Raw genomic sequence first — 13,451 nt, 5'->3', positions numbered from 1 at the left:
CTCTTAGCACAGACAGGGGGCCGAGAGTTATCCGAGCAGCTTCCTTGGGGGGGGGGGGGGATGAGGGAGAGAAGGCTCGTAACTGCCTCTTTGGGGCTGAGCTTTAGGTCCCTGCTTTTGAGAAAGGCCATGGCATCCAGTGGGTCAGGACCCACCATCTCTGTGCCCACGGGGTGTCCCAGGATCCAGGTGCGGGGCAAACGCTCGGCTGTTAGCACCACAACTACCCTGCCCAAAGCACCCCTGCCCGACAAGCACCACGCTGGGGGCTTCTCTAGGTTCACTGACCCGCCCACTTCATAGTGTGGGTCCTGCCATCCAGGTCTCATCGACGAAGAGAATGAGGGTCAGAGAGGCCACGGGCCAGAGCTGGGGTCTGCACTCAAGGCCACATCCTACGTCTCTGTTCTTTAAACATGGGTACACATAGAGTAACCACTGGCGATTCGCTGAAATAACGAGCTATGACTTCCAGCACATGGCGGGGGCAGGGGTCTCTCGTGAGAATGGATCCTATCCCTGGCACAGGGCACACCCCCTCACAGCGGAGCCTGGCACTGAGCCCGGCCACAGCAGCAGAGGCGCCCCCCCGCACTCTACCTTCACTCCTTCCTGGTGGCAGAACAGCTGGAGAGCGCTGCTGTGGTTCTCGGGGAAGGTGGCGATTTGGAGGTTAAAGGCTGGCGACCTCCGCTCTCTCTCCTGGGGAAAAGATTCGGTTTAAAAACAGGACTTTATGGAATCAGTTACCACCTGCCGCTCTCCCCCACGTTACTCAGCCGAACCAACGCGTTCCAGGTGGCAGAGGTGTTACTAAAAAGCGCACAGACTACGAGATCCTTGTCTCAGGGACATCACGACGTCGGGTCTCTGCGCCCCCGGCGACCTCCTGGGGTCACCCGGTCACCTCTTACCCAGTCAGCTGGGAAGAAAGGGTTAGCGGAGGGCCGCGGGCGAGACGGACGCCCGGGAAGGCCCCCCCCGCCCCCCCGTAAGTATTCAGGGACAGCAGCAAGTGCCGAAGGCCACCCGAGCCCCGGGCGCATCGCTGTCTCGTGTGATCCTCACACAACCCCACGAGGCAGGCGTTATCGCTTTCATTTTGCAGAAGAGACAGAGGCGAGCGTAGGGCCGGGACCCTGGCTTCACGTATTTTTAAATACAATCTGCTGAATTTGTTCACAGTTATTATTATTATTTTGAACGGCACTAACACACCAATGGCCATTCTGCTCCTGCCTCCGGTGGGCAGTCAAATCTCAATGACCAAGGAAGGAAAAGCAAGTGTTCCCAGAAGAGGTGCTTCTCAATCACCCATGAAGTGACCGGTTTTGAGAACTGGCAGGAGCAGCCCGATTACTTACGGGGACAGAGCACAGCGGCCAACAGCCCCTGGTCTCAGAAGTTTCCTACAGATCGCTGCCCTTCCACCCGAGCCACGGACAGGCCAGCCAGCAGGGACCTTTGCCAATGACACCTTTCTTTTCTCGGGACTACAGTGAGATACGCGAGTGTGCTGAGGGCCACTCCTGCGGGACCCAGCCACAGAGCCGGCGGGCCGCTTCTGGCGCTACGGGGAGAAATGTAACCCCTGAGCACCGGTTTAGGGGCAGGTCTCAAGCAGGTGACCTTGGACAAGGCTAAAGGAGAGAAGTCATTAATTCAGTTAGTTTCCTGGCTCGCCCGGGCTTGACACAGTTTAGAGAGAAACCTTATTTCCCTTATTAGCCAAGAACAAAATTCACAATGGCTCAGTCCTTTCTACCGACTGAAATGGAATCTCCACGGGAAAGGTTGCAAGAGAAGCTCACAGTTAATACAAATGGAAGTTAGGAAATTAGTTTCTAATGGCTCTGAAGGACAGCAGAGACGCCTAAAGAAAACTCCAGTCAATTAAGCAATGCTTAGAGAATTCTCACGAGAGAGACGAATAATAAAGGCCCGTGCAGGGTTTTCTAACAGGCGCAGGCCTATTAATAACGCCCTGGACCTCGAGTAGCTTCCAATTTCCGCTGCATGAATGAAATACTCAGCTCCTGCCCAACGAGAGTCGAGGGGCCCTGTGACACTGGGTTCTGAGACCCCCGACCACGGTCCAGGCCACCACTACCAATACGAGATGGTTAAGTTCTGCCCGACTGGCATGGCTCAGAGGTTGAGCATCGACCTAGGATCCAGGAGGTCAGGGTTCGATTCCCGGTCGGGGCACATGCCCGGGTTATGGGCTTGATCCCCAGCAGTGGGGTGCAGGAGGCAGCCGGTCAATGACTCTCTCATCATCGATGTTTCTCTCTCACTCCCCCTCTCCCTTCCTCTCTCTGAAATCAATAAAAACATAGATATAAATAAAATGGTTAAGTTCTAGCACAAACAGAACTTTAACGGAAGTCGGGAGGAGAAAACAGAAGTGCTGCTCCCGAGGGTTCTTGCTCATGCAAAGGGACAGCCGAGCCGTGTCACTGCAGGGAACCGGTCACAGACGCAGATGATGCTTAAAAAGCTGATGAGTTTTAAACAGAAACAAACCAAAAAGGATTATGAAGTCACATGGCAGCGAAGCGAGACGGGAACACACCGGAGGAAGATCTTCCCTGGGAGGCGGTGAAACCAGCGACACTGTCACCCGAGGCCCCACTCTGTGTGCCGGGAGTAACTGAAGGTTTAGCACGATTTCTGCCGTGAACAACATTCAATCACCCTCTGGGCCAAGGAGCAGTTTTCCGTTGGAGCTGGAGTCACAGGTAGTAACCAGGTAGTAACGTTTTAGTTCAAAACTGCAGTTGCCTGGGTCGGCGCTCAGGGAAGAGCTGAAGCAATGCAATGAGTTCTCTTAGCTGCCTACGCAAACACCTGCTTTCCCCGCTCACTTACCTGCGTTCACCTCGGCAAACAGAAAACGGGTCACACTGGCAGTGAACACACTACACAGAGGCAGCTGTGAGCCGGCTCAGCACCTGCGGTTTCAGGACGTGAGGCTCACGGCATGCGGGGTCCCGTTAAAAGTGTCACTAGCTACCGCACTGCTCCGGACCGGGTCGCAGGACGCGCACCAGGTGACCGGGCATGCGGGAAAGAAGTAGTTATGGAAATGAAACACAAATAAAAAAGGCAAACTATTGCAAAAACAAATTATTTTATTAAGTGCAAAACAAGCCGTAGGCAATAAATATATTAGCTCTGGTACATGTCCAAAGACTTCGGTGAGCATTCTCTCCAGAACATTTAAGGCAGTGAAATCATTCTGAACATACAGATTTTAAAAAAAGAAAAAAGAAAAGAAAAGAAAGAAGAGACAACTCTACCGCGTCCCCTTGACACATGCTCGGAAACATCTGGGAGCGTCACATGAATTTTAGTTTGGGCTCAAAGAGAATGTCTGCGCCGTTTGAGAGCTTACAACAGATAGAGTCTCTTACTTCAAGCTCTAGCACTCTGAACTCTAGCAGCTCGTTCTGGTCCTTCGCGTCTTGCATCTCGCTCTTCAGCTGGTTTTCTTCCATTTCCAGCCTGTAAATCTAGAGCAAAAACAGCTGTGGTTTAGGGGCAGAACCGCTGTCCCTCACTAGGGCCACGAGAGACATGTCCCAACCATGAGCCACCTAAAGAAACGGGCCGTCCCCAAGGAGGGCGGGGGCGAGGTGGAGAAGGGGCCCCAGCGAGGCCTTTCCCACTGAGCCGGCCGTCGAGGCGGAGGGCCCGCCCCCGCAGCCCTGAGCCTGGCCCAGAGAGGGGCCTCCTCATGTATTTGCTGAATAAATGGATGCTGGGGAAACTGAGGCCCAGAGCAATTAAGTCCCTTCCCTGAGGTCAATCGTGGGGAAGGAAGAGTGAGCCCAAGCCTGTCCGTGTCCCTGTAACCCAGCAGCTGTGGCGGGAAGCACACACGGCTGGCAGTTTCCCAGGGGCCTGGGGAAGACTATACACTGTGGTGATAGCTGCACAACTCAGTAAATTTATGGGGGGGAAAAAATCACTGAACTGTAGACAGGTAAGAAAAAAATTAAGCTAAGGTCTTGTCCCAAAGCATTAGATCTATTTCCCCAAGTCAACTCCTTGAGAGAGTTCCAGAAAGTTCCATGGCCAGAGAGGGAGGCGCAGGCTCAGCGCGGCCGGCGCCACGGCCTCCAGTCCACAAACCGGACAAGGAGAGCCTGAGGGCTGCCCATCAATCGGTGCCTTAGGCCCGGCCCCTTGGGAGGGGGGGCTCTGGAGGCCCAGCAGGACTGGGGGCCCCCACCCTGTCTGCAGGTGCCCTGGGGAAGTTCTAGGTCAGCTCTTCCGCCCCTCCCCGAGGACAGACCAGGACCAGCGGCCAGGAGCCCCTAGGAACCAGTCTGATCCCCATGAGGAAGGTGTCTCCCCTCTCAGAGCGGCCCAGGGGTGCTGCCAGGAGGGCTGGGGGGCTCGGCAGTCAAAGCGGACCTCTGAGGCCCGACTTGCGCGGGGTCAGGCGTGGGCACCACGTACCTTCTCCTGCAGCTCTTGGTTGGTTCTCATGAGCAGCTGCTTCTCCTCGACCCACTTGGAATCCTAAGGAAAAGCACTCGGTATGTTCACACCCACAGAAGCCGACGGGCGGATAGTAACAAACAGGTGTCCGCGAGAAAGGCCACTCAGTGAGCAACTTCCTCTGGCAAGGTCACAGAGGCAGATGGCAGCGAGAGCGACCCGCCGGTCCTCTGACCCTCCAAACCCAGAAAAGAGCCACGGCTGGCCTGCGGAGCATCCCTGCCCCACGCTCACGTCCCTGAAAGCACGGGGACTTGGTTCTGTGCTGGTGACGGAGAAACGGCCGCACTGTGCCCGGGTTGGCCTGCAGACCCTCACTCTCCTGCTGGGTAGCTGCACCCTGGGGGCTGCCCCATGCCCGTGGGCCCGAGTCCTGACAGTGACACCCTTGTGACCATTCTAGTCCCTCGGCCCGTGCCACCCTAACCACATTTCTTTGCCTGGTCAAGTCCCGCCCAGGTCACTAGTCCATCCTATCACTGTGGCATCCCCAGCGCCCAGCACGGTGCCTGGCACACAACCAGTGCTCAAGGAAGACCAGAGGGCGGGTGAATGGATGATGACACCTCCTTCCCCTCTCTGCTCCAGTGGCCTCCTGGGTTTCCTTCCTCCTACCTGTTAAGATGCTACCCTCTGGAAGGCTCCCCGCCCAGGGGACAGGTGTGGGCCCAGGCTTTCCCTCTCTACTGTGTCCTGCTGTCAGCAATGCGAGCACACACATGGGGGTGACTTTAATCTGAGAAGCTCGAGGGCCCAGGTTCTATGTGACAGTCACAGCAGGGAGCCCTGAGGCGGGGCCTCTGCAATGATTGACAGCTGGTGGCAGGCCCTGGTTCATTTTCACAATTAAACCTTGATTGTCAATGGCAGCTTTTCTTCAGATTCAAGTCAAAAAAGACTTTGGTCACCACTTTGCTTTTGGGATGGTGTCCTATTTTTGTGCAAACAGTGAGCCAAGTTAGAATTTCATAACTTGTTTTGAGTGTTTAAAGGTCCGCACACAAGCTTATTAGTGCGGGAGGGAGGTTCTCGCCCGGATGCTGCTGGTGCTCTTCCCTCCATGTCTCTGGAGCAAACGGTCCAGGTTCCACAGAGCATCCCCCTCGGCCCCGGGCACCAGGGACACCACCATGGGGACAGAAATGCAGAGTCACAGAGCCCACGACCACTGCTGCTCACCTGTCCTCTCTCAACCAGCAGCTTCTCCAGGTCTTCGATTTTGGCCTGACACCTCAGCAGGTCAGCCTGCAGCTGCTCACGAGTCTGGAATGAAAAGACCAGAAGGTGTGCGGGTTACCGGGCGGGCCTCCAGGCGGGCCTGCTGGGGCGGGAAGGATCCTGCTGCAGTCAGACCTCAGGAGCAGGCCCGATTTTAGGAGCACACGTTCAAACTTGGCCCACCTGGCTGCAGGCTGGTTCCACCACCTACAGATGTAAGCGTTCTAAGAACCGAAAGGCCTTGAGGAGTTGTCAGGTCTAACCCCCAGGATTTTAGGGATAAGTACACTGAAGCCTGGAGAGGAGGCCAGTTCCTGCAACAGTCACAGAGTGAGCCAAAGCCAGACCATCAGGCTCTCAACGCAGCTCTCGGGCCAAGTTCAGTGGCGGCTCACGTGGCGATCACCAGCACCACCAGGCACTTTCATGCCTGCTTAGTGCATCTCGTGGGCCCTGTATCACCTAGGGCAAGGGCTGAGAACTGAGGATGGGGTAACAGGCAGTGGTGGGGACTGTGGGACACTGGAGACACCTGTCTTATCTCGGAAAACTGCCACTCAGATGAAGCCAAATGCTGCCACATGGAATAGGAAGTTGGAGCTGCAGAAGTTCTGAGCTTCTGAGAGAAGCCAGGGATCTGGATATCTCTGTGAAATATCATGACTTTTAAATGTGGGCAACTAGATACAATTTTTAATAAAATCCACATGATTCAGCTCAAAACAAGTTCAGCCATTCACCTCCTCCAACCTGCAGATTACAGGCTGAACTCCATCATGGCTCAGAAGCATCCCACTGCCAGCCTCGCTAGCCACCCCTGCCTCATGGCTGCTGTGGAATGAAATAGGGACTCCCCAGGGTGCAGCACTGGCCCCGGGTGTGATCTCTGCAGTCCCCTCACTCTCAGAAGGAAGGGGGGTCTATGTGACCCCCGAAGGCAGGTAAGGGCCAGTTAGTGATGTTACTGGAAGACAGAGCTGAGCTCAGCCCAGTGTGAGGGCAGGTGTGACCCAGACCTGGGTGGCCGGCAGGACCAGAGGGCCCTGTGGGCTGAGAGCACCCCAACAGGCCCTCAGGTTTCCGCAGGGATACTCTTGAGGGCTCCTCAGCCCAGGAGGGAGGGGACTCTAAAGTCTGCAAGGATTTCACCAAGTCAAATTCTGAAACTTGGCCCACATGACCTGTCAGACGGTGGCATCATTTCCTCTGGCAACTCCTATGTCCCACTGAGGACTCAGAGAGAGTTCCCAGTAGGTTTGCCAAATGCTGGGACACTGCCACCACGAGAGCCACCACGAGAGTTTGTGATGTGTCCCCATTACTTTCCAGGATCGCCTCCAAGCTGCCCCCAGCAGGGCGACGTGACGGAATCACAGAGCTGGGAAGGGCGTGCACAGCCGCCCTCCCGCCTGCCGCCCACCCCTCGCCAGCCCATGGCCTGCACTCACCCGGGCCTCCCTCTCAGCATCCAGCGTCCCCCCGACCTGCTCCTGCAGCAGGGCGTAGGCTCGCTGCAGGGCCTGGTACTCCCTGGTCAGCTGGCAGAACCGCAGGTCGGCCTCCTCTCTGGTGGTCGTCTGAGAATCAAGGACAGAAACAATGACGCACACGACTGGGGGTGGCTCCAGACAGGGTCTGGACCCAAGGCTTGCTGCCCACGGTGACACGATGAACCGTGAAGGGCCGCCAAGAGCAGGCGCTGCGCCCTCCCGGCTGCTCGCCGACCCCTGGGAACCGCCTGAGTGATGTGCCCGGGGACGGGGCTAGGGGCCCAAGCCGGCTCTGACTCTGCAGGTGCTGTGTGCCTGTGCCCGCCCCCAGCGCTCGTCACACTGGGATTTCCCCTAAGGGCCTGACCTCCTGAGTGTGCAAAGATGCGCAAAGCAGCACCTGCTGGAAGGGCGTCAGTGGGCTGTGTGCAAACACCCGTCGCCAGGGCCTACAGTGAAACGCCCCACGTGCACCCACGACACAGGGCCACGTGCTCAAGAGAGGACAACGTGGGACAGGGTTTTGGTGCTGAGACACCTGCCACTATCAGTGACAACAGCAAATCAAAGCATGTGTCTGGCACGGTCGGGTTCCACTCGGTTTTCCTAAGAAAATTCAACTGGGGTTGGGGTCGGGGAGGAATCGAAGCCAGTCTTCACTCCTGGTGAGTCCGGGCCCCTCAGGAGAGGTGAGGGTGGGGCCGCGGCTCCCGGTGGGTTTTCCTCCCCTCCTCACACTGTCAGGGCTGTTCACTCTCCTACATGTCAGCTTTGTAATGAAAGCAGCAGCCCCGCCGCTTCCACTAGGTGACGTCATGTGTGCATGTGTGTGTGCACCTATGTACACGTGTGTGTCTGTATGTGTGCATGTGTGTGCACATGTGTATGTGTGCCTGTGTGGGCATAAATGTGTATCTGTGTGCACCCGTGTGCGCATGCGCATGTGTGCACGTATCTGTGTGTGCCTGTGTGAGTGTACATGTGTGCATGTGTATATGTGTGCATGTGTGGGTATACATGTGTATCTGTGTGCCCGTATGTGTGCATGTGTGTGCATATGCATATGTGTGTGCGCATGCATGTGTGTAGGGGAACAAGGAACAGACCATCCCAGGACAATTTCAATCACAAAGAGTCACACTAGCGCGACCTCGGATGTCCAGTGAACTCGGTGCTGGGTAAGCAAAAGGGACCCCATGTGCTGCCAGTGCCCACGGCCCTTCACAGAGCCCGTGAAAGGGGAACCAGCTCCCCAGACACCATGGCTGTGCCATCACAGGTCCCCCGGGTTAGAGCTGCAAGTGGGGGAGCAGCTGCCGGAAGTGCCACGGCCAGCACCTCGGGCTGAGGGTCGCTTACATCGTCCAGGTCTTCTTCGGGCGTGGCCGGGGCCCGGTCGGTCCTGTCTGTGTTGCAGGACGTTTCCGACAATGTTTCTGAGTCCACAGACTCCTCGTCAAATCCAAAAAATGTCTCCACAACATGCTTCTGTGGAAGGCAATGTGCACGGCATCAGGAACGGGCTCAGAACTGCCAGGTCCCCAAGCTACGCAGCGTCTGGGCCCGGGATGCCCGAGAGGCGGGAGGGGTCCCGCAATGGGCGGGGGGGGGCGCAGCAGAGGGCGCTGGCCGAACCCTTACACAACTCACTCAGCCCCCCTCAACGGGACACAGAACCCTCACCCATCTGTGAGCACAAAGCGAGTCACGCGTGTGCTGTGCCCAAGTGCCGACACTCAGGAGGGGGCAGCGGGCCGGGGACAGGTCTAGGTCTAGACGCCACACAGAGAAAAGCAAACGTGTCCACAGATGGACCCCGGGCTCTGACCGACTGGAGCGTGTGGCCCAGGTCCTCACCAGGCCTGCGCTAAGAGGCAGTGTTTCTTTAACGTTTTATTATAGAAAACTCAGAACATTTACAAAACCAGAAGGAATTGTGTAGCAGGCCCTCACACACCCATCACTCAGAGTCAGAGGCGATTCTAACTCCAGTCACTGTGCAGTGACGTCCCAGTTACCCTGCCGAGCACCTCTCCCACCCCATTCATTCATTCATTCATGCATTCGTCCATTCCTTCATTCACACACACATTCATTCATTCAGCAAGCGCCTGATGGAGCACCTTCTATGGGTCACACACTGGGTGGGTGGGGCCTGGGGGGTGCCACAAGATCAAAACCAGACATGGTCCCCGCCACAGGGAGCTTCATCCCCCGGGGGCTGCAGACATCAACCGACAGTCTCCAGATCATCTTTTCTTAGGAACATGGGCATTTCCCCCAAAAAACAATCCCTGGGAAGAATTTTTGTTTTTACAATCAATGAGTGCTCCTCATAACCATGAAGAGCCATAACTAAATCCAGAGCCAAGACCCCAGCTCCCACTGGTGTGTCCGGAACCTGGCTTCTCCCAGAGCCCCCCCACCCTCAACCAAGAGTGGGGTCAGGGCGCACCCCACAAGCTGAGGGCGCCTCCCACTAGGCTGGAGTAAGCCAATGCGTGTCTGCAACCTTATGCACCCAAACGTAAGAAAAATGTGGCTGGAACCATGACTCACAACGTGATTAAGGAATAACTCAGACGTCAGCGAGGGAGAGAAGGGGGGGAAGAACCTCTTTGTCACCGGTACAGTTAGTTCCTGGAGAGGCTTTGCTGGAGGCGGCCGAAGACTTCACGTCACCCAACGTCCTTTCATTTGGACCTGTCTTTCTGCTGCCACTTCCACCCTGCACTCAGTTTTGTTTTTTACTACACATGGGGCAGATTCCACCTCCTGAACTCCTGACTGCAGTAAGCCGTCTCCCCAGCAGCTCCGTGGGCCCAGTGGACAGCGATGCAGCCCCCAAACCTGCCGCTCCCACTAAAAGGAGCTCCCTCCCTTTAGTTGCTCAGGCCAAAAACCTAGGTGCCCCTCAACGCCCCTCACACCTCTCTGGAGAAGTCCTGCTGGCTCCACCTCAGCCCAGAAGCCAACCCTCTCACCCCGGGCCCTTCTATCCTGGTCCAAGCCACCATCCCTCTCACTGAAATGACTAAAATCGCTTCCTACTGGCCTCCCTGCTCCACCCTTGTCCTTCAACCTGGTGGCCCATCAGAACTGAGTAAAAGCCAATGCCCGTGTGGCCTGGCCTCCCACCCTGCTCTAGTCCCATCCCTCCTCCACCCCCGTGCCCCAGCCATACTGCCAAACATGCTCGCAAGCCTGCCACGTGCCTGCCACGTGCCTGCCACAGGGCCTTTGCACTGCCTAGATGCGCTTCACCAGGATCCACGTGGCTCTCTCCTGCAACCTCATCAAAAAGGGCTCCCCTGCCCACCAAAGTCCTTCCTGGCCCACTCCCACCGGACCTGTCGAACCTTCTCCCTGCACTCACCACCACCTGGCATAAGATCCCTTTTGCTTCCAAGTTTACTATCTGTCTTCCCCTCTGGGATGTAAGCCCCACGGGGACAAGGTTGTTGTTCCATGAGTATCAGTGGGGAGCTCTTTTGCTCCCCACTGTGGCCCAGGGCCTGGCTGTGAAATGACTGTTTGTGAACACATCTCTGTTAATGAGCTCAAGTCCACACTAACTTGTTTACCCCCAGTCATTCAGGCCTGCATGGGCCACCCCCCCTCCAGCCTGCAGCCAGCACCCGCAGGGCAGCCACCTGCTTGTGTGCCGGGCGAGTCTAACGGTTGGGAATGTGAGGACCTGATGGGCTCCGTCGATTTCAAATGATCTCTTCTCCCCAAGTGGAGGGTGGAGACAATCATACATCAAATCCCCCTCCAGACGAGGAACCCCGCCTGGTTCAGGTATCCGAAACTCTCCAGACCATCTCTAGGGAGCAGTGGCCGGGACATCCGATGGTGACAGTGGCACCTTCAGGAGGGACCCATCTGCAGCACACACGCAGTTCCCCTCCCTGGGCTCCAGGCTTCTCATTTTTCTGGGCCGCCACTCAGCCGACCTTGTTTCTTGTAAACACCGCTAATTGCCAGGCCTCTGGGGACAGGTCTGTTTGCTGCTGTGCCCACAGGCAGCGTGCGGTGATGCAGGGAGGGCCCTCCTGGCATAGTGGTGGAGCCCCGGGAACCATCAAGCCACACACTTTCCAAAGGATCAGGACAGGATGCCAAGCTGGGACACCCACTGTCAGCGCCCTGGACCACTCTGGGGGCCGTGACTCAGCGAGTCAGCCCCCGGGCTGATCGGATTTTGAAACCTGGTAGGACAGCTGGTTAGACTTCAATCACAGACCCCTGTGCAGGGCATGAGCTGCAGACGGGCATTTACAGCAGGGCCGCCCCTAAAGAGCCAGCCTGCCCCCAAACCGGTGGAGCCCCTCAAAGTATGTCATGGTCCCTGAGACCGAGACCCCAGGCGGCAGCTGCCGTTAGGGAAGGAGGAAGCAGCTGAGGGCAGAGGCCAAACACAAGAGGGCATTCGGACCACAATCCTGTAACAACAAAGGCCACGGGCCCACAAATACACAGCACAGAGGCTTCCACAGCAGCGGTGAGCGGGCTGTGACCCCCCCTGCGGAATGGGTTAGTTGGTTTCCTCTAAGGGTTGGCTTTTTTTAAGTGTTACATGGGAACCCAAAACGTACCACAGAAATATATACCTTTATTAATTAAAAAAACAAGATAGGAAAGGACATTTGAACGTTTAAAGTGAAAATCTGGTGCTGTCTCCTTTGAAGACCTTGCAACTACCGCCTTTCGCCGCATTTCCAAAACCTCCACGAAACACGCCGCCTGCCTCCAGGGAAAGAACCGGGACCCACCTAGAAACACCGTTGCTTCCCACGCTCGGCTCATAAAGGGCTTTAAACAACTCAAGCAGGAGAGAAACTGCCGAGTTGTTCAGTTTCCATCCCCCCCACATTCCCCGGGTGCCTCCTAAGAAAAGGCACTTCAGGGGCGCAAAGCTCCCCTTGCCCACGCCGCACACGCCTTCAGGGGACAGGGGCTCACGCCTCCAGGCCGCCGAAGCCCCGCCCTGCTCAGCCCTTTCACAAAACAGCCCACATTTTTAAATGCAGTCTGGGGGAAATGATTGGGAGATAAAGGACCCCAATCACACTCTGAATGCACACGGCGCTCGTTCTTGGCGGATCCAATGGGCCGAGGGGAGAGGGGGGAAATAGGCAGCCCTCGGCCGCCGCAGCCAGCCCAGCCCCCGCCCCGGGTCGCCGCCAGCGGCCGGCCGCTTACCTTCGTGCCGGTAGGTCATCTCCTGGCAGCCCGAGAAGTAGAGGCAGACCAGGGCGCAGAGGCACAGGAAGAAGGAGAAGTAGAGCACGAACAGCACGTACTCCATGCGGGCGCCCGCCGGGCTGGGGCCGCGCCCGGCCCACCTCGGGCCTCCGTCTGGGGGAAGCCCCAGCTCCCCCGAGGCAGCCCCTTCCTCGGCCTCGCCGGGCACTGCAGCCCGGAGGATGGGGCACGGCGATGCCAGCTCTGGGGCAGATCGGGGGTGAGGAGCCGGTTTCCAGGACCGGGGCCTGGCAGGCGTGAGTCACAGGGCACAGCTTCTGCGCTGGCGTATCCCCTGGGGGCTCTCCTCCCACACCCCAGGCTCCCTGTCACCGATGCCATTCCACAGGCCCGGGTCCTGGATGGTCACAGGGGACCCTGGGCTCAGCACTAGCAACGGTGACGCAGAGAGAGCCTCCTCCGGGGCCAGGAGGGGCCGCCCGCCTCACGTACGAGGCGGGGAAATATCTCCAGTGCCTCTGTCCACCCCCAGGCCCCCTGGACTACTGCACTGGGTTCCTGGGCAGTCCCTCTCTCAGCATGTGTTTTATGTTTATCTAGAAAGAAACAAGACATTATCCACAGAAAAAGTGCAGCTAAAGCAGTCGGCCCCGCCCATGGGGACACCTGCCAGAGCCTTGCATTTCTAGAAGCTTCTCTGTGCACATCACCAAAGTAAAAACCCTCACGGTGGAAAAAATGGACAGAGGTTACTGTGAAAAAGTAAAACTTCTATACTTTGAAATACAGTAAAGCAATGGTAAAAGGCAAAGGACAATTCACAAAAGAAAAAAATATATGCAACCAAGTTCATGTATATATTTCAGCTTCAATAATGCTCGATGCTACCAGTGGTTGAGCACTGACCTATGAAACAGGAGGTCACTGGCTCGATTCCCGGTCAGGCTGGCACATGCCCAGGCTGCAAGCTCAGTCCCCAGCAGGGGGCGAGCAGGAGGCAGCAGATCAATGACTCATCATTGATGT

The 13,451-nt window shown here is 56.8% G+C and overlaps 3 protein-coding genes across 4 annotated transcripts in view; 1 reads left to right on the top strand and 2 right to left on the bottom strand.

The window, feature by feature from the left end:
* Positions 1-13,451, top strand: part of STK32B (serine/threonine kinase 32B) — a 616,411-nt gene that overhangs the window by 409,488 nt on the left and 193,472 nt on the right. The window lies entirely within an intron of this gene.
* On the bottom strand, positions 3,119-12,707 carry LOC308557057 (uncharacterized protein). Its single transcript, XM_081137027.1, has 6 exons — positions 12,423-12,707; positions 8,577-8,705; positions 7,176-7,304; positions 5,689-5,772; positions 4,468-4,530; positions 3,119-3,515 (listed from the first exon to the last, which is right to left on the bottom strand). The coding sequence occupies exons 1-2, from the start codon at positions 12,526-12,528 to the stop codon at positions 8,674-8,676; spliced, it is 138 nt and encodes a 45-aa protein (XP_080993153.1). The 5' UTR covers positions 12,529-12,707; the 3' UTR covers positions 3,119-3,515; positions 4,468-4,530; positions 5,689-5,772; positions 7,176-7,304; positions 8,577-8,673.
* LOC308557045 (janus kinase and microtubule-interacting protein 1) overlaps positions 3,119-13,451 on the bottom strand; it is a 64,174-nt gene continuing 53,841 nt past the window's right edge. For both annotated transcript variants that reach the window (XM_081137005.1, XM_081137006.1), the window contains 5 exons: positions 8,577-8,705; positions 7,176-7,304; positions 5,689-5,772; positions 4,468-4,530; positions 3,119-3,515 (listed from right to left, as the gene is read on the bottom strand). In XM_081137005.1, coding sequence (XP_080993131.1) covers positions 3,342-3,515; positions 4,468-4,530; positions 5,689-5,772; positions 7,176-7,304; positions 8,577-8,705 — 579 coding nt within the window. In that variant the 3' untranslated portion in view covers positions 3,119-3,341. The remainder of the gene's footprint in view (positions 3,516-4,467; positions 4,531-5,688; positions 5,773-7,175; positions 7,305-8,576; positions 8,706-13,451) is intronic.

The sequence above is a fragment of the Miniopterus schreibersii genome, assembly GCF_964146895.1.
Source record: "Miniopterus schreibersii genome assembly, chromosome: 1".
Lineage (NCBI taxonomy): Eukaryota > Metazoa > Chordata > Mammalia > Chiroptera > Miniopteridae > Miniopterus > Miniopterus schreibersii.
The sequence above is the reverse complement of the archived record's forward strand: the minus strand, read 5'-3'. Positions and strand labels throughout refer to the sequence as shown.

Coding starts and splice junctions, on each gene's coding strand:
- LOC308557057 (XM_081137027.1), bottom strand. CDS start 12,528: ATGGAGTACGTGCTGTTCGTGCTCTACTTCTCCTTCTTCCTGTGCCTC. Junction 8,706..12,422: donor GATGACCTACCGGCACGAAG/GTAAGCGGCCGG, acceptor TGCCTTCCACAG/AAGCATGTTGTGGAGACATT.